The sequence below is a fragment of the Phoenix dactylifera genome, chromosome 4 (assembly GCF_009389715.1).
Source record: "Phoenix dactylifera cultivar Barhee BC4 chromosome 4, palm_55x_up_171113_PBpolish2nd_filt_p, whole genome shotgun sequence".
NCBI lineage: Eukaryota > Viridiplantae > Streptophyta > Magnoliopsida > Arecales > Arecaceae > Phoenix > Phoenix dactylifera.
In genome coordinates this window covers 29,701,569-29,722,339 of record NC_052395.1, presented here as the reverse complement: position 1 = coordinate 29,722,339, position 20,771 = coordinate 29,701,569, and the positions used below count along the sequence as shown (strand labels likewise).

The following is a 20,771-nucleotide window of genomic DNA, read 5'->3' as shown; positions in this document are numbered from 1 at the left end:
ATTAAAGCAACAAAGCAAAGTCTATAATAGGTATCAACGGCAACTTGGACAAAAGAGAGAAGTGGAATAGTTAAATTACAAGCAAATGAACTGATTTTCCTCGACCGCAAAGTTAAATTGCAAAATGAATATGAATTTTAAAAATACAATAACACAAGCGAAAATGAGAAACAAAACATAGAAAAGCTGCTGCAGAAAGGACATGCAAAAAATAAAAAATAAAACAGAAATTTTCTTTTCAATTTTATGTACACTGTTAAAATTAATTATACATTTAAAACCACAAATAGGAACATCATCAGCTCTTACAGTCCCTTCAGACTGAGTTAAGATCCTGGGAAACTTGGCTCTGCCATCTGCACTAGTAGATCCATCGATTTAGCTCTCCCTTCATGGCAAACTCAAAACAACTCAAGGGAAGAAAATGGATAGCAGTAAAATTAAGCACACTGACCTACTGAGGAGGAACCTGGTAAGTGGGCTTAGGCCAGTCTCAAGTGATTGTGCATTTGGTTGCTTCTTGCCATCTCCTGAATCATGGGGCGCCCCCATTTTCTTTGTGAAAATGCTGGCTGCCAAATCATGGAGTCCCCTAAAGTATGATTCCTTTGACCTGCAGAAAAAAATGCCCATCTTTCATATAGCCTATATAAACTATAATGCAGAAGGGAATGATAATAAAAACATGAGAAAAAATTAGGACCTTCCCAGTCGATGCAGCAACTTGCTGACAAGAGCTTCACAAGAGCCTGGCATTTCGTACTCCATATCCATCAGTGATTCAAGCACAGCATGGACAGTTGACCCTTCTGACTTATCACCAGCAGCCTGTAAGAGACAGTAGATTGAGCTGGACAGCCTAGCTGGATTTAGATTCAAGACTATATTGTGCAGCTTTGGTCTTTCTGCTGTACAACATAATTATAATTCGTCTGGACAAATGCTGTAATGTACAGAACACGGTGGCATGTTCCATTCTCTTCACTACAGGATAGATGTGCCATGTCCCATGTGGATTTGTGCATACTTCCCAGTGGCTAGAAATAGTCAAGTTGCTTGAAAATTAAAGACAGACTACTGATGGCATAAGTGACTGCCGAGAAAATGAACAGTAACTGGACAGAGAACTAGAAAATGCAGGCAACCTAAGATTATGAATAGAAATGATGCCGTGATGTTGCAGTCAAGATGGTACATTATACAATGATGATTGCAACACATACTGTCTTATACTACCACCACTTCCAAACAGACAATAGATGCTCGTCAAGAGTGTAACATCTCCTTGGTTGACCCCAGCTAAGCTCATATGTGAATCAATCAAATATCCTTTCGAGATGAGGCATTTGGTCATAAATTATTCTTGAATTACTCTACAACTTGAACATAACCCAACTATAAAGGCAACGTTAACTTCTGCTAGCCCTTATAATTGAACATCAAAGCTTTATAAGGGTGCTGCTGGCAAACACATGGCCAGTTCTGTTGGAGGCAACCCATACGAATAAAATTCTTATGAACAAACTTACAATGCCTTCAAAGAAATTAAGGTCCTATTATATGAATTAAGATCACAATGGCCTGGTTTTGAATGGAGAGAGGTAGAAAGATATGGTAGAATCACAATTATATTTGAGGATTATATGGCAAAATGACAATTATGTTTCATGATTGTGATCCTCAAAGTTCAAGGATGATGAGATCTAGGCACATATACAGCATCCTGAGGAGCAAGTAGACAAGAAGACTCAGTCTCAAGAGTATTCACGGTCAATTTAGAAGGGTATATCTAGTTAATATTTGGGAAATATGAATGCACACTTGTTTTTAAGCATCAAGAAGTAAGATCCTTTCTGGTCAATAATCAGCAAAAATGAAGAACACAACCATTGTGCTGTAAATTTTATCAAACGTACAGATTTAATCCATTAAAACTTAAATCACCTTTATCCTATCCATGAACAATAAACTAGGATGGAGGTATGACCATCGAAATTCCTTTTTTTTTTCTTTTTTTTTTTTTTGACTGGCTCTCAACCTACATTACATGGACTATAGTACAAGAGTTAGGTGATATATGGTTTTTAGTTCTCAGATCCTTCCAATCTTTAATGCCCTTTTTGTTCCGGGAGTAGTTCTACAAAGTTAAGTGGAATAACTTGGGGCAAAATGGAGATATAAACTGGAATAAATGTGTTTTCCCTTTTCACTCAAATAGTTTCATGTGAGTTAGGCAGAAGAAGCAAGTAAATATTTTTCAGGAAATTCTCTTACCGCCCATCCACCAACTTCCTTTATTTTAGATCATTTATTGACTATTTCATGGGATAAAGTGGAATAAGGCTAGCTTATTCCATTTTAGTTGCGCTATAAGTGGGCCTTCACAGTTTCTTCTCTCCAATTGGTACCCACAGCTACGTCCACACTCCATTTAGATATCACGTCTGTATAGATTTCAGCGGGTAAGTCAAAGAGCCCAATAAGAACGACAAGGGGATAAATTAAAGACTCCAAGTAGGTAGTATAGCTCTCAACTATACATTAACCCTCAAAACTGGTGTTAAATCGGGCCAGGGCATTTCTGACAAGACAAAGACTTGCCATGAACCTAAAAGTCCAGTTGGTGGATCAGGCTATCATCTCAGTGAGTGTAAGCTCATTCAACATAAGACTTCAGAGGCAAGTATACTCCTCCAACCCTACAGGCCCAACTTGCTAGGATTAGACAATTGGTGCCTCCAAGTGAAAAGTGAGGTGTTTGTTAGGGTTGGCTATGTACGGCTCAGCTTAAGATTTGAGCTTCTTTTGAGTATGTCTGACCCATTAGGCCTCTCCAAGAAAGTTTAGTGCAGAAGTGTCTCAAATGGGGTCAAATGGGGTCAAATGGAGAAACTATTAAGCTGCTACCATCAAAATTCTTGTGAGCCGTGTTGTATGGTAACTATGGCTTACAGGCAAGGTGTTGTTAAAACAAATTGATGCTGGCAACGTAGGGGGCAGTAAGGTAAGTAGGTCTCTTGCTCCTAAAAAAGGGTTCTCATAGCGGTGCATACCAAGCATACCATATTGTATGAGTACCAAATCTATTTGTGGTACAAGGGACGTACACCAAACTGACCCCCATACTGGGTATATTGACACTATACCAAGATGGTAGCAATATAGGGTCCGGTACTGAGATTACGAACATTAGTTCAAAGCATTAAAGTAGGGTATCAATGAGCAACGACTCTAGTGAGGACCACTACATTCCACTAGAACTCTAGAAGTTCTTTCCTAGCCCAGCTTTGTCTTTATCAAGCCCTTCTTCAAGCCAATGCAAATTTCTTGCATGAAAGCACATTGTCCACAATGCTAACTCATTAATTTTTTTTAAAAAGAAAGCCACTTGTAATATATTAGCTTAAAGTGAACCATGTTTGGGCTCTAGTCGAAAACTATTAGACTCATCGAACATTTCTTTAGAGGCTGCAAATGCTTTTTCTACTTGTCCCAACAATGTCTTCACTCCTCGAGTACTAAGTCCACTATCTAAAATGCTTTAATGCTATAGAATAACCAAAAAGATATTATATTTAGATTAAGCACATAATCTAACTTGCATGTAGACATGACAGTCAATATAGAATAAAGAATATATTCCTAAAGCATCACAAAAGTCCTATGAATCTATCATCTAATCAAAACATAAATACATATAAGTTCTCTAGCAAGTTTCTAAGTGAGAAAGTATCTTATCTTGTGAAACCTTGTGACAGGGAAAAACTTCACCAAAGAAATAGTTGAGTGAAAATCTTGTTACATAATTTCTCATTTTATAATGGAAGATAAAAGATTTCTTTGTAACATATCAAATCTCATGGACCAAGGCATCATGTGCCAGTGGCATGGTGGCCTGGATCTAGCACCATACACCCAGCACTAGCACATGCACGCTGTACCATGTAATGCTTGGCATGCACTAGCACAGGTACATGCCAGTGCCACTGCTGCTTGCTGGTAAGGCACTAGCATGATATGTACCATGCTGTGTCATGATTGTTGATTGGCACTTTAATACTATTCATATAACATTATATTTACAGGTCAATTCTGACAAGTGGAACTAGTATTTTGCTTAGACTCTAGTTGCCACAGCAATTTATCAGTCTTCCAGTCAAGGTTTTCTACCAGCACGATAGTAGAACCATAATTATTAAATTAAAATTATAGAAAATAATATGTATATATAGCTTGTTTCTCCTACCTCTTTCATTGAAGGAATGATTAACAACGACAATGCAGGAGAAGCTGCTGCTGCAGAAGCCCGGGCGCTGGCTTGCATATCACTTAATTGTTGTGATTTATTATGGAGCTTTTGTACATCAATGTTCTCAGTAGGATCTCTAATAAAACATATTCAGAAAAAATTGAACATTTCCGTCTATGAATGTTTAGAAGTAATTTAGACATTCATTTGCACCACAAGCAGTATCTACCTAGAAGATTTGAAGTTACTTGACTGTTTGCCCGCCACGGGTCTTTCCCGATCATTTCCTCTTCTTAATCCCCCTTGCAATGCAGCTTTTGCCTGAAATTAATCCATGGGAAGATCTCATGAATGAAGCAATGCTACAACAATGAAATAACATTTATATGTGTAGATGCGAACAGTGGCTGTATATGCATAACCACCATCACCTCTGCAAGGTTGGTTGCACTATCTTCATGTAAGACATTTGATCCTTTTTCTTGGATTCCAAACCTAGACTTTGAAGTTCGGGGGGTCTCAGATTCATCATGGTGGTCACGAAGAACAACTGTGTCACTGGTAGACATATCTTCAAATGAAGAGTATCTGCCCACAGGCTAATAATAAACGAAAAAAGATTGATGTCATATGCAATCTCACTAACAAACAAGAGATATAATCCATATAGCACCCTCAATTCACAAATAAAGACTTTCACCTTAGTACTTTGACTGCATGATGCTGCATACATCTGACTCTCTCTTGGAGAATGCACAATAATGGTTCCTGATCCACTTATTGAAAGGTAACCCTGAATGATAAGCACAACTACATAGTCAATATTAGCACATTATGCTGAAGTACATTGCTTAAATTTTCAGGAATAGGAAATCTACATCTTCTAAAGAACTTTCCAGTCTTTTAGGATCCAGTTCACTTTCAGCTTCTTTCCGCAAAATGGTTCCAGTAGTTGAATCATCAAATGCATTTCCTGATGCAGGCATCCAAGGATTTTCTCCATCCGCTGTCTTTCTTGTCATATTAGGACTGTAGGAAACATCAGATCTTTTTTCTCTCATCACAGCAACTAGCGGTGGCTTTATAGCACTGCAGACAGTCCCTGTAGCCTGTGATACATCCAAGCTAACATACCAACTAGCATTTCTTAGGACCTTCAATGACTATAGTGAAATGTAAGGAGCAAGTGAAAGATGACCTAACAGAAGAGAAGGAAACTAGAATACCAGGAATGAGCATTGTCCTCTCTTGCATCCCTCATCACTCTGATGGTGCCTGTTCCTTCATCTCTTGCATCTCGGACCACCCTGACAGTGCCTGTTCCTTCATCTCTCATTCTCATATCCCTGACCACTCTGACGCAGCTTGTTGCGTCCTCATAAACTTGTTGACCATTTCTCTGAGTTTCCATACCTTCCTTTAGATTAAGCTTTGGACGCCCTCTGTCAGCAAATCAGCATTAAAAGACAATAGGTGTGAAACAAGTAGTGTCAAAGTATGAAGAAAAAGTCAAGTAAAATATGTTGCTATTTTAACAAAAAAAAAAGTGACTATTAGCTATTATAAGCAGATGGTTACAGAAAATAAGAACAGCGTGGACCTTATTCTCTCCAAGAGCCTTAGACTTTTTCGAGCATTTCTGATAAAACGATGCTTCAGAAGCTCCTTGGCACTTGGTCTCTGAAGTCAAGATATTCAAAACCATATTTAGACATGGAAACATATTGATTGAATAAGTCAAAATTTAAAAGTGATCATTTATTTTTCTAGCCGATATGTCCAAGTAAACTTTGGTATAATTATGAAGTTGAAGCAGTTGGACTAGAGAAATCTCAAGTTCCTGCCCAAGTCAAAACTTATCATAATCAAAAGGCAAAACAGCAAATGTAAAAGCAATAAAAACACTGTAATTCTTGCACAGAATCAGTCCAGAGAAATTAAGTTATGAGAAGCAAAATGCAAAGAGAAATGAGGTAATTATGCTGTTATAAAAAAATAGAAACTATGAACCAAAAGCATCTTTAGAATTAAGATTAATGGCTTGCACGTTCCCATGATTCTAACTTACATTTTATAGAGGGCAGGAGGCGGATGTTGGTTTGCGTAAGGGATAACAATGGTGTATACATGGTATGCCATATCATACCGAACCGGACGGTATTGGATGTACCATACCGTACCGGTTCGCCACCGGTACCGGTGACGTACTGACACTTGGTACGCCAAAAAAACTGTGTACCTTATCATACCAACACTGCTAATGTGGCACCGGTACGGGGTCCGGTACCGAGACGGCCAATCTTGGGTGTACATGAAATCTTATTAAGCATTTCTCATCCACACCGACTGATAGGATTGAGTGGGAAAATAATCATCAAGAGGTCTATTAGATTTTTCCAAATAACATGGATGTGGCTTCATCAAGGATACAACCACGAAGGAACACCAAATATGAGAATCAACAACCTTCTGCTTCCCCAAGGTAGGAAGATCAAGTTGATGCAATTAACAATAAGAACCAGATTATTCATGCCAAATCTTATTGTTGCTGGCAGACTAGGAGGCTCCTTTTTAAAGGCCTGCGCAATATCCTCTCAAGGCCACTAAAAGTGGAAGCACTTGTGCACCTGCAAGATTGCAAATAATGACACAGAAGCCAGAATTATCTGCACATTTTCCAGCTGTCAACATTTAGTGTGAAACATCCCGCAGCTGGTTTGGTCCTCCTCTATCTTTTGAGGTAATTAATTTTGGCTTCATGATATCTTCTAGATAGAGTTCTGTACCTTCTATTTTGCTTCCGTTAACTTAGTTTTGAATAACATTATCAGACCATACTATGAAATTCATCCTTTGATGAAGGCCCAGCTCTAAAAAGTGCATCTTCCATAAGACAATTTGAAGATCAATCAATGAACAAAATTCTCAATTGTCTTTAGAAGACCAGCATAAAACACACTCTTTGGCTAGTCAATTTTACAAGCCCAGCCAACATACATTTTCACATATTCCAAACCTGATGCGGAAGTGCTGTAGGTATATATTAAAAAGGAGGGGCCATAAGGATTATATCAAATCACAATACCAAGAAGGTAAAGTTCACTTTCCTTAAAAAAAGAACAAAAAAAGGTAGTCTACAAAAAAACAATCCTTCTAACAAATCAGGGTTTTATAGTAAATATAGCTGCCATTATCTATGAAATTTCCAATAGTAGTTACAGCACAAAGCTCTGATACTAAATATTATAGGAATATATGCAAGGTGTATTTTGCTTGTGAGGTGTGACATAATGGTATGGATTGGCACTTAAACCTTTTTATGTTGCATTTACTTTCATTGTAGCAATTGTAAACCACAGTTGTCATTTTCATCCCTCTCAGGAAAGCGAATGGTTTCAATTCATTATATGCTCACAAGTTGACCCAAAAGATTAAGCTATTGTGGACTGGGTCAACAATGTATGCCAGGACTAACAACCCCTGCCCAATGTGCACCCTGACCACACACATGGAGGGATTAACATGATATATATCAAGATGATAACCAGGTTAATTAGATAAGTAGCTGACTTAAAGGGGATTTGAACCCAGGAACTCCAGAAACTTAGCTATGTTATTATGTTAATTAGCCACTTGATCCCAACAACTTAAGCTGTTAAAGAATCAGCCAACAATGTATTTGAGCTTAACAAGATGCAACTTCCAACCTTTCCAAGGGTTGAATATATGCAACTTCACCACATAATTTTTTCCAAATTGACCCTTTTGCCTGCACTTCTAGCTAATCAACATAGTCTAACTGAAAATAAATTGCTTCGTAACTGCTAGTTTCGAGGATGGCACCTGCTCAACAGCACCTTACTAAAGGACTACACTTGTAAGAGGTCCCTCCTTTAACATCAACAAACTTTCAATGCAAATTAGCACCAGTTAAAAAAATGTTTTTAACAAAAAAAACAATGATGAGAATTCATGTCCCAATTTTTGCTACATCAATCAGTCACTTCAGTATGGAGTACACTAGTGCATGTTGAATGGTCTGTCTTTCTTTTTAAAAAACTAAATCAGATAACGTAAGCGCGGTGGGACTTGTATATTCTACCATTCCAAATGCTGCTCAAATTACAAGCAATTTATCTATATTAGCAATCTCATATGTTCTGTTTTATTTTTAAAGTTTGTTCCTATCTAAGTTTTCATTTATACCCTAATGATTTCAATTGTCAATCTTTACATTTATTTCCTATTTATCTTCTTTAGTTTACTAGATTGCATTACTAGGAAGGATAGATTAAGAAATGAATATATTAGAGAAACTGTAGGAGCTATACAAATTAAGGACGGCGATGGAAAATTGATTAAAACTATATAGACATGTACCTCAAAGATCTGAGGAGGCTCCTATAAGGAGAGATACTTTAGTTTGTACTGAAGGTCATAAGAAAGAAGAGGAAGACCTAAACTAACACAGATGGCAGTTGTAAGGAAGGATAATGAAAAACTTGGAATAACATCAGAGGTGGCCTAGATAGAAATATCCAGCAAATGAGGATCCATAAAAGTGACTCCAAATATCCAGGAAAAGGCTGGATGATTGTGATTATGAGTTTTCTACACTCACTAGCATCCAGATGATTCTGATCGAAAAAATGCATTACATGCTCCACATACTAGTTTATTGTCTCACATAGTTTCATAACTACTAGTTTGAAAGAATCCTCAAGCAAGTAATGACTGATAGTATGAACTAAATGAGAATTAGCTATTAAATCAGATATGTCACTACTGACACTAATTGGTACGTCTTTAACCTGAAGTACAGATTTTTGAAAAATTGAGAGAGAGAACTATCAAACAACCAAAAAGCATGATCCTACGTACATCATAATTTTTTCCTTCTCTAGAAGTCACTTAAGTTTGTACAATGTAACCATCGAACCAAAAAAATGGAGACAATAATGATTAAGAAGAAGAAAAGATTACCTCCATAGGAGTTTTCCTTAAACATAATGATACAAATTCCTTCATTGACCGAGAGAAGTGCTCATCAAGCTGCATCAAATCAAAAAAACACATGCTTCAAAAATGACAATAACATCAACTTTCCAATTAATCAGAAAAAACCATATAGTTTAACTTCATAGCTAACAAAATTTGGAAATCTATATATTGTCCAAGTATACCTGGGGAGGATTTTCGCGTGGTATCATAAAAAGAACCCTCATTGGATGGATATCCGCCAAAGGAGGTTCACCTTTTGCCATTTCTATAGCAGTTATACCTAAAGACCATATATCTGCCTGCATCAGAAAGAAGATTTGTCTAAGAAAGTCATTTCATGTCTGAAAATAAATAATAACGATAAGAGCTTTGTCAGGTACCTTTTCATTGTATCCATCTGAATTCTGAATGACCTCAGGAGCCATCCAAAATGGGGTTCCAACAAATGTCTAAGTAGGCTTCAACTTATTAGTACACAACACAAGGAGAATAGAATGCATTAAGCTAAGATACTCTGCCATTTAATATAGAATATAGGTGCATCATAACATGCTAAAGAATGAAAATGCATCGGCAAAGTATCACAGAAAACAATATAATCTTAAATATGCAAAAATAGCAACCAGCACAAACTCCATCATCCAAATATTAGAATGTCCTTTCTTTTTAGGAAAAATATACATGGTGGTACAATTAGAGAATTTCTAGTTAATAAAGGTACTCCTAGAAGAAGACATAAGTGAAGCCTTGTCATCCAAACTTTCACTAAAAAGAAGAAAAAGAAAATCAAACAAACCTCTTCCCCAACCCAAGATGGAATCAAGAGTGATTGAAAAGAAAGTTTATGGCCTAGCAGTTAATAAATATATACCTAGAAGAAGACTGAAATGAAGCATTGCCATCCAAACTTTCACTAAAAAGGAGAAGAAAAACAAAGAAAAAACAACTCAAAAACCCCTCTTCCCCACCCCGAGATAGAATGAAGAGATATTGGAAGGACAGATTATGGCCCAATTAATCAGAAAAGACATAACCCAAGCAAAGGCCGATCCTTGAAGCAAGAAACTATCCAACCCTCATTCCGAAGCTAGAGCAACGAGACTGTCAGCCGTTGTTGCAAAGCTAGAACTACGAGCTTTTCTTCCTCAAGACCACCAATTGTGACTCTGAAATTTGATTATCCTTGTATAACTCATGAATAACTACAAACTATTTCATAGCCTTATTGCAGCATTCTTGCAATTCAGATATTAGGATACAATGGTATGAACATTACTAAGTTCTTTTTAAGATAGCTGTGTCATGCATGGCTTTCTCCTAGGCATAAGATATCTTAGCACTTTTTAAGTTGTCAAAATGAGGAGATCTAAGTGCACGATGGCAGTTTCACTCCTCAAACAATTAAGAAAAGAGATAGAGGATAATTAAACGGTAGGAATCAAGGCTTGCCGTCTCCGTACCGGACCCCATACCAGTGCCACGCTAGCACAGTGTCGGTACAGTACGGTACGGAGTTCTTTTGGCGTACCAAATATCAGTACGCCACCTGCATCGGCTACCGGTACCGAACCGGTACGGTACGCCCCGTACCGCCTGGTTCGGGCCGGTACGACATACCGTGGTAGGAATTATGGCCCATGTGTTTCCCAAAAAGCTAAAGCCTTAAAAAATTGCATCCCTTTATAATTCAGTTCTCCTTGGTACATTATCATGTCTTACTACGCACATGACCTATATCTCCGGAGGACTAGCAATATTCCAAACTATTAGAGAAACATAGGGTATTTAAGATAGCATATACATGCTAAGTGTGTTGCAGTTTAATTACATATGCATTTCCAGTACGCAATATGTACATTATAGCATTTAGATATTGTTGCAACAAATTTACCATTTGGCTCAATATCATGATCATTTGTGATGGCTCCTTTTAATATATACCTAGTTTAATGATCTGTGAGATGATGCATGCCCTTCAAAACTTGCTCGATATAAGAACCTAGCTTTGCGTATATCTACCTTATGGCTCCTTTTATGGCAGACCTCCCTCTTGCCTAGGTTGGCTCGACAAAAAATTTAGCACTCATCAAGGGTTGGTCTCAGGTCAACAGCTGGTCAAAAAATTTTGCTCCATTTTTTCTGTGAAGTATTCTCAACTTACAGTTGTGCTCAAAGCTGACAAAATTGGCACATCTGCATTCGTTTATAAAGAGAGAGGTGAAAGATAATATCATTTGCACATATTGGAAAATTTTACCTAAAAATTGTCATATTAATGGGTAAATAGGAAGCAATCAATTTCTGAGGTTAATATTACTTCTAAAGTGAAGTTTCAACGCAACATGCGTGAAGCAAAGTTACTTCTCAAATGACTAGTGAAAAGTGCCTAAGGAAGACATATGAAAAGAATGATCGAGATGCTCCTTGTGCCCCACCAGAAAGCTTCTTCGGACTCAATGTTCCAAACAGCAGTTTGCTGGACACTTGGACCCTTTAAAGTAGTGTTATGTGTTGACCTCCAAAGTCCAAAAAAGTCTTCCTAAGTATTGGCCAGTAATGGTTCTAATTCTGTAGCCCATTGCTAACTTCTAATCCATCCATTACACATTTCTTCATCCATCTTGGAGATATCTTTCACTATAGGGAATGAATTTATCCTTCAATGCTCTATATCTCCACTCATCAAACTCTTTCCCCTGTTTTTCCTTGATAATTGACTTACACAAGCCATATCTTTCAAAATTACTTAGCAAGAGATTGCAGCTTCCAATTTTTGACATTGTTAACTCAACATTTCATGACGAAGCATATCACCAAAAGACTTCAAATTTCATGCAATCCAACCGGCGGAAAATTTATTGAATAGGTTCCACCAAGGTCTACTGAACCAATACCAGGGCTTGTACTGGCCGACAATTGATTCAGAATGGTACAAATCCATTCTGTGTCGTTCCAAGATGTATTAAAACAAGGAGAGGGAGGATGAGGGGGAGGGGGGAGGGAGGGAGGAAAGGAGGGAGAGGGAGAGGGAGGGAGGGAGGGAGGAAAGGACGGGGAGGCTTATGAGCGACTGTCCTCCCAGCAGTACTTCCGGATCTCCACCATAAGCGGAAGCAAGAAGCGAGTCAAAGAGGGGCAGAGGTCACTTACTATGGCTCCCTATCCCTAGCAGGGCAAGAGACAGATGGAGAGGGGGTGACGCTCACCGGTGATGGTCGGGTCAAAGAAGGGGGGAGCGAGTGCAGAAGGTGGCTTGGTTTCTGCTTACCAATGAGTGGCTCTCGAATGGTGGGGAGGGGGGAGTGACTGGATCTAGAACTCTTGAATCATCACAAGAGAGCCTCAAAAAGTCCGAATTTTATAAACAAGCGACTGAATCGAACCGAGCAATTAAATCATCCCGGGCCGGCACCGGTATGGTTCATTACGAGCTGAAGCACACAATTCGGGTCGGTTCTGTGATCGCCGATCCACTTTTCCACTAGTAATAACATATGCTAATTGTACAAAGACTTCCCTCCCTATGCATAGAACATTCCAAGCTTAAAAATCTTTGATCTCAATGAAAATTTATAGTCGAGAACAAGTCTTTTGACATAGCTGCGTCTTTGTTTTTCCAATCATAAATCATACTCTAAGTTGGCGATTATTTGCTTTCTTAGCTGCTGGTAGTGTATCTCATGTCATAAGCACCTTAAGGCATTTCATATGATAGTGCACACTCGAACATGTTCTGCCACAAAAATATACCTTTATGATATTCCATTAGTCGAGGTTTCTTTTGTTTGTTTCTGATTTTAAGGTTGCTGATATTGTATGTTTCTAGTTTTTCAATTGGTATCACAACAGTTCTCCATTGAGATTTGATGCTATTGTACACATCATGTGATAGAAAAAACAATGCCTTTTTTAAGGAAGCAACTAGTTAGCTTCTTTATGGTGTTTCTGCACAATTAACAAAAACAATGCCTTTTTTAAAAAAAGAAATAAGCTCACTGATCCATACAGATGAGAATCAAGATATCTTCAGGACCAATAAGATCTATTTTGTCATCAACTAAAGCAAGTTAGAAGCAGGAATTAAGTTGGCAGCATGTAAAAGATTGAATTTGGCAGAACGGAATCAGTTCCCTCCAAGGTACAGATTCGCACATTTAAGTATCAATAATAACTCATCAGCAAGGCAATCAAAGTATATATCATCACTGATATATATATATAATATAATATATAATATATATAACACAGCCATGGAAGCTTTGTAGGAGTGAAATATGTAACAAAAAAAAGATGTTACCTTTCTCCTAGATATTGTTTTTGTTAATTGTGCAGAAACACCGAAGTCCGCAACCTACAATATAAAAAGCACCATAAAGAAGTTAACTAGATGCAACAGTTGACAGTAAAGTTTTACAGTTTCCTGTCTTTCATATGGATCAAGTACTCTTTAGGCAGTAGAATTTTCAAACCTTGACTTCTCCATTTTCTGTCAGCAGAATGTTTGCCGCTGCAAAAGATAACAGATTGTGTTGGTAGTTGTATCGTTTGAACAAAGACAAGATAAGATGGTCACCACAAAAATCAAAAAGGCAAGCACAGCCATTAACATATATTTCAAACAATCTTGGAAATGGACTAGTATGCAACAAATAGGGTTACAGAGTCAGGATAGACCTTTTATATCTCTATGAATCTTTCCTTCACTGTGAAGATAGTCAAGTGCATGCAGTAAGTCCCGTAGAATGCATGCAATAGACATTTCATCCAGAGGAGGACCAGTTTGAAGCTACAAGGAAAAAAGAAAGTGTTATAGATAGATTGCTATGTTAACAGAAAAAAAAAGGCATTACAAATACATTGACCATAAAGGGGGGAAAAGTGCCAATAAAATATACTCCCTCTGAGAGTTTTCCTAAACAGCTTTCTCGTACTGACCGGCAGTTAGAGGAAGATTAACACCTCTTCATTTGGTAGTAGAAAAAATAACATCAAACTAATCTGGCATCGACCACTAATAAATAATCCTTACTATGGATTAAAACTACACTTTCCGCAACAAGTTAGGACCCCAGTGTCTAACATTTTCGAAAACTAACTCTGGTCAAGTTTCATCACAGATCTCGCCACAGGCTCATGCAAATCAGAGATGAAATCTATACGTAATGATCTTTCATATAGCCAGATAAATTTTTGAGATGTATAAAAAGAATCTGGAAAGATGTCAGTAATCTGGGGAGAAATTTATTGGAACAGATTAAGCCAACCAAAATTGAAAGATTTCCACCAATATTAATTTATTGCAGTAACCCCACATTTCATTTAGAAAACTGAAAGCAGCTATAGTAAAAAATTTAAGAAGAAAATCCTGTCAAACAAGAATGACAGTAATCAGCTCATGACTGGTAGGGTAAGTGCACTGCAAAAATATCACGGTATGTTAGGATTGACACAAGACGATAATCCACATTTCCCTTCAGGAATTTGCCAAATATAACTCACAATGACAATCTACTGGGTCCTCCCCACTTTGGTCCACATGTAAGATCTTAAAACCAGTTTAAGCACTTCAACAAGGATCTTGTCTACAGTGTTGGTTGTCCCAACACCCACAACCAAGAAAGAGAAACAATATATTAATAACATGATATTCAGTATACGGTTGGAAAAACAACTTCCCACAACTCCAGTGGAGCAGATCAGACAAATAATTTCCCCAGTTTGTATAATTCATCAACACCCAGCAGTGGTAGTCTTTCCTCCTAGGGACCTGCATAAACTTCCTTCAAGATCATTGCATATCACTGTGATAATCATGCTTCACCAGACACCAACCTACAGAATCACAGATGGTTGCTTATCCCTGCAGAACACCACCCAAAGTGGAGCTCATCTTCCCATAGAAAACCATATATTATTTCCCATCTAGATTGACTCAATAACTCAGATGGCACTAAGTCAAAGAAGGCACCATATGATTAAGACCAGATGTTGGAAAAAACCTCAATGAGGAGTTTACAGAAAGCGATATTGAAGAAGCACCAACAAGATGAAAGAATTTGTACTATGATTTATTAGCCACGGGCATGGGATCAGAGATGTGACCTATAATCTCCATACTATATTACCAAAAGAGCACATCAGCCAATAGGTTCAAATGTTGATGTTACGGATAATCACTGCACTAAGAAATCCATCCTTCACCAGTTCAAAAGAATAACAGAGAGAAGACAAGGTTTCTCTATATAGAAATTGACCTTAAAGATAGGAAGCCATCATAACTAATTGATAGCCTTATTTCTTTATTAATTTATAAGTATAACCAGCACAGTGTAATTTATTCTCAAAAAAGGAAATAAAACAAAAATAAAGATACTATAGGAAGCTAAATTAAGGACATGAAATAAAAATAAAGATAATATATATAGGTAGCTGAATTAAGAACCATGCAAAATTTGATTAGTGAACAAATACCAAAAGGCAAAAGGTAAATATAAACCTACTAGGTCAGCAACGGAACCACCAGCCATGTATTCCATTGCTATCCACAGTTTGGTTTGATGGAGATAGGAGCCATAATAGTCAGTAATATATGGAGACCGGCATTGGGACAAAACTGAAATTTCCTGCAAGAAGACAAAGGAGCTATAAGTTAGTAAAATTCTGGTAACTTATAGTGGGGTTCAGAGCTACGTCATTATTTTCAAAACTAACCTTTTGAATATCTTCAATGTCATCCTCGCTATAGTAGATGAAAAAACATACATGTATTAGTAATATCGGAAAAGATTTTGCATAAGAAAAAGATGACACCATTGAACATTAAGTACTGAAGTTTTACACCAAACTACAGTGCAACAAATGTGACAGCGAGTTATTAGAAATATAAAGTATACAAGCTTGGTTGATGTCTAGTACCATATTGTATTCATATCACAGATAAGAAGTTAGCAGAGTAGACATGACTATTTTATGCACCCTTCATATCAAATGACGACCATCAATGCAATGATGATATTTTTACACCTCTCATCTACCTTAGATAGCATTCTTTTATATGTGTTACTATAAATTATGGGATTTCTTGACCATCCATCAGTTGTCAATTTCACATTCCATGGTTTCCTCATATGATAAAAGACGTTCCAATGCATGAGGTTCCTGCCATTATGGTGTACAGAGAGGTTTAGATGTATACAACCTTACCCCCTATGTGGAGAGAGGCTATTTCCATGTTTCAAATCCATAACACCTCTAGGTCATGATAGAGCAACCTTACCATTATGCCAAGGCCCCCCCTCTTTTCCTCATATGATAAGCTTGTGAGAAAGAAAATGTTTATCTCTCCAATTTCTTTCTTAAATTCTCAACATAATCACATTATCTCTTTCTTAGAATCCCAACATGGAAGCCTAGTGGATATTCTTAATAGAAAATAGTTACTATGAAAATCTCCCAAACCCTTGTGCAGGTTAGAAAGTAGTCAAATCTACACATTCTCTCTCTTTCTCAATTACCTTCTTATAAATACGTATTGTTTAAATAAAAAATTAATAGCCCTCCACGTGCATTGCATGTGTCAAAATGTAGTTAAGAATTAATATCATCTACCAATGTTAAGTCATCATCGATGTTGTTCCCTATGCAAGAAAAGTCATGTTTTTACATTAGTTTCAGGTCTTAACTTGACCTCCTCTGATGTGACGGTGTTGAGATGAGATATGGGCAATAGTTAAGGCATTCCTCATATGCTCTACAATTTAACTCAATTTTAATGAGATCATTACATTCCCTTTCCATCGAAGTCTCACAGCTTCTAGCATTTTTCTCCTCATTGTACAAATTCAGTATATGATCCACATTGAGCTTGAGAAAGAATGATAACTCATGTATATAATTGATATAGTATAGCATAATTAATCAAAACATCCAACGTAGTCCTCTGTCTAGTATGGTAATGCAAGTCATGAGCTGCATGCTGATTCACGGCACAAACAGGCACAAAATTATATACAATCCTGCAAAAATATTTGCAATGGGCATACTAAGATATGATAATTTAATTAATTTCCAAATATCGATCACATTAATTATTCTATACTAGCATTTAAAATGTTTGAAAACTTGTTACATTTAAATTCAGCATCGTGAAGCAATCTATATATCTGTGCTAGATGTTTGACAAGCATTTCGAGTAAATTATCCTACAAATTTGCATTTAAAATTTAAAGTTTAAACATAGACCATACAGGTAAGCTTAATTGAAGATAAAGAATATGACACAAATTATTATATGAACTCATTCTTTCAGTATGACACATTGTAGGTACTTTACAAGTACTTTCAATGCTATGGAAAGCCCATGATGTCGTAGTAGGGTGGAAAGATTTTATACTTTTTCAAACCCTGATTTCCAGCCTTTAATTTGACGTGGAGCAACAATTTTGTCTTTTATGAATCCAGTCCACGGATCCGGGCTTCCTCCTCAAAAAAAGTAAGATAAAGGTATAGGCAAGGCATAAAACCACTCACTGGTAGTAAACAAGCTCATATTGCTACATATCAGCCTACAAAATACATATCAAAGTGAGACATGCTAGTACAGGCCAATCTGTAGTGATATGTGTCAACATGACTGTATATAGGTACACATTTCTACCTAGCCCATAACTTGTCATACATATTGTTTTTAAAATCCTAATGTCAGTACTTCTGGTTATTTATGGTTACAATATCTGCGAATATCAAGATGTCAAGAAAAGTTAATAACAGGAAGCCACAACTGCAAGGATAAAGGTTATGGTAATAAGTGGAATACTTTTATGAAGTAATAAATTAAGAGCATAATGGTATAGATCTCTAAACTAGGAACTCACGCTTCCTCTAGATCAATAACTTTAATAGCAACCTCTTTGTTTAGCTCCTTGTCAAACCTGCAAGGCAAGAATTTTGTTAGAGAATGGTACAGCTTCTATCATAAGCCAAGAATGCATTTGTACTTGAGGAATTGACTTTTAAGAGTGTCTGGAGATTGAAGTGGTAGTGGAAATCGAATTATTGGATGGACCTTCAATTAAATATCAGCATGATATCTACTAAAGATGATTAATAATGTAAAACAAAATATGCTCAAAACTTCAATATTTTTAGTGAATATAGATCTTATCTTTTCTAACTAAATAATTTGCTTATCAAATTGAAACAGACAGTTCCTCTCCTTCTTAAGATGGCAGGTCCATAATTTTGCACGCACACGACCCCCCACCCCGCACCCCCTCTCTCGAAGAAAAAAACACTTAAAAGAATAAAGAATAGCTGGATTCTGGATTCTGGCTTCATCCCACTCGGAAAAGGCTTCAAAGGAACATCAAGTCCATGCATGAAAGAATTCAACCATCCATTGGATGGCTCTAAATGTATGAGGAAGCCTTGGTAATTGGGCTAGTTGGACACTTGTCCTGCTTGAAGAATCTAAGTTGAATATGTATTGGTGAGTTGACCATGGATCAGACACAAATCCTTCAGTTATAGCTTTTAAAGATCGGTAGGGAGTTGGACTCTTCCAATAATTACTTTGACCCACCATAACAATGTCAAAAGTAAGCTTATAAACTTTTTGCAGAATGTCAAGAATGTGGATATCAAAAATAACTTTATGAAATGTCATGTTTTTAAAAATTCTTAAGCTAACTTGAAAGTTTGGATGGAAAACATGTAGATTTAAAGATCTTAACAAATAACATCTTTATTTCTTTATCCAAAGGATAAGTATGTATAATTTAGTGGAATTTATCCTTTTTCCCTATGTATCCTGTAATTTCCTTTTTCTTTCTCTTGCCAAATCAGATGATTGGATAAATATGTTAATCTGATTCTTGCATCCACGCCCATGCAACACTGCTTGGGAAAGGGAAAGCAAGACTGCAAACCTTACCAACAAGGGGAAAAAAACTCAAAGAAAGAAGGAAATCATTGAGAAGTAACCCTATGAATCCAAATAATCAATCTGTAAGCTGCCATTCAAAATTTTCCTAATCTGAATGCAGCTCCATCCCAAAACCACAATTTAACATCAGTAGATACCAAGCTACCATCTTTGCATCCCTAAAATAAGACTAATCATTTCTCAGTTACTTTTCTTTTGAGTAATTATTAATTGCTACATTAACCCCGAACAGACCCAACTCCTACCTACTACCATTCTATTTGCGCTGAGATAAAAGCGTATTATTGTACACAAATATGTATATATATATATATATATAATCACATTATCTTTCTTTCCTCAAAAAACCCCATAATCCATAAATTTCCAGAAATTGCAATAGTGGGAAACAGAATAATAAAAGGTAATCTACCATGAAGAAAAAGAAAGAAAGAATTACACTGAAACTGAAAGTGAGATATTACCCTCTGAAGACATCGCCGAACGATCCCCTCCCGATGAGATCCAGATTGCTGAATCGGGCTTCCATGGGCGCGCCCATGGCTGACGCCGAATCCGACATGTTGGGGACCAGAAGACCCCCCGTGAATAAATACTTCCTCTCTCGCTGCTCAAAGACCCAAATTCACGGCAGCGCCAGCCCACCAAATTCCATCCGGCGATTGCCCGAAAGCCCCGCTACCGGAATCGAACGAGAAAGCGACGGAAAGGTCGCTTCGATTCAAAGGGAAGGGAGCGATCCTGGATCTCGATCAAGATCAAGAAAAGGCTCTCGATTCCACTTCTCGGTAGGTAATGGGAGGCGATCGAGAGGAGAAGGAAGGAAAGAGAGACGATGGGAGTGGATCGAAAGGGAAACGGACGAGGGTTTCACGGGAGAAGCCCTGCGGCCGTCGCTCTCGTCCGGAAGGCGAACATGCTGTCCGGCTGTCTCTTTGTATCGCTGCTCTCCTTTTGTCTATGCCGAAAAGATGCGATGAACCAAGGGGCGCGCAGTCACTCAAGAAATGTTACCTGAATACGTGATGGCACGTGCCAAAAAAGCGTCAAGGGTCAGACCAAGTTGACTCCAGATGTTAGTGAAGTGCAAGTGGGTCAAGCCAGCTTTGAGTCTAGGTTGAGCATGACTAGAATACCGGTTGAGTTGGGTCTGGTTTTGGGGGTCAAGGGTGTCAAACGGGCACAACGCACCTATGCATTCCGTTTTAAGTTGGAAATAACTGTTTGCAGGGCTATAATTTGAGCATTGATACGGTGAGAATCCGTGCGGGCATGTGTTTAGTTCTACATCAGTCGATCTTGGATATTTATATAAAATCAAGTAATCCAAATAATACTTTCTAACTAGCCATTTTTGGTGAAGTCATGGATTGTTACAAATAGCATCAGAACAGACTCCGCCCATAACCTACGTGGATTAGAGAACACAACCGTAGTATTTGTGATTAGATTTGAACTCTTAGCCTGACGAGAACGTCCGAACTTAAATGGAGAAAGTATGTGAAGACCGAATAATATAGTCTACAAATGATAATTTGTCATTTATTTGTTGTCGTGTCATTATAATTTCTAGTTCAC

General features: G+C 37.4%; 1 protein-coding gene across 4 annotated transcripts; it reads right to left on the bottom strand.

Annotated features, from left to right (window-relative positions):
* Positions 1 to 72: 72 nt before the first annotated feature.
* LOC103707176 (serine/threonine-protein kinase 24-like) lies at positions 73 to 20,172 on the bottom strand. Of its 4 annotated transcripts, none has more exons than XM_008791567.3 (20): positions 19,658 to 20,172; positions 18,124 to 18,180; positions 15,962 to 15,989; positions 15,751 to 15,873; positions 13,925 to 14,036; positions 13,720 to 13,757; positions 13,548 to 13,601; positions 9,631 to 9,699; positions 9,433 to 9,549; positions 9,233 to 9,301; positions 5,850 to 5,929; positions 5,476 to 5,691; positions 5,146 to 5,374; positions 4,950 to 5,042; positions 4,681 to 4,848; positions 4,479 to 4,570; positions 4,247 to 4,385; positions 704 to 828; positions 455 to 613; positions 73 to 356 (listed from the first exon to the last, which is right to left on the bottom strand). In XM_008791567.3, the coding sequence occupies exons 1-20, from the start codon at positions 19,753 to 19,755 to the stop codon at positions 317 to 319; spliced, it is 2,106 nt and encodes a 701-aa protein (XP_008789789.2). In that variant the 5' UTR covers positions 19,756 to 20,172; the 3' UTR covers positions 73 to 316. The 4 variants fall into 4 exon arrangements, with proteins under 4 accessions (XP_008789789.2, XP_008789788.2, XP_008789790.2 ...); XM_008791566.4 differs by having other exon boundaries at positions 5,128 to 5,374; positions 19,658 to 20,171; XM_008791568.4 differs by having other exon boundaries at positions 5,128 to 5,374; positions 15,747 to 15,873; positions 19,658 to 19,892.
* Positions 20,173 to 20,771: the final 599 nt, after the last annotated feature.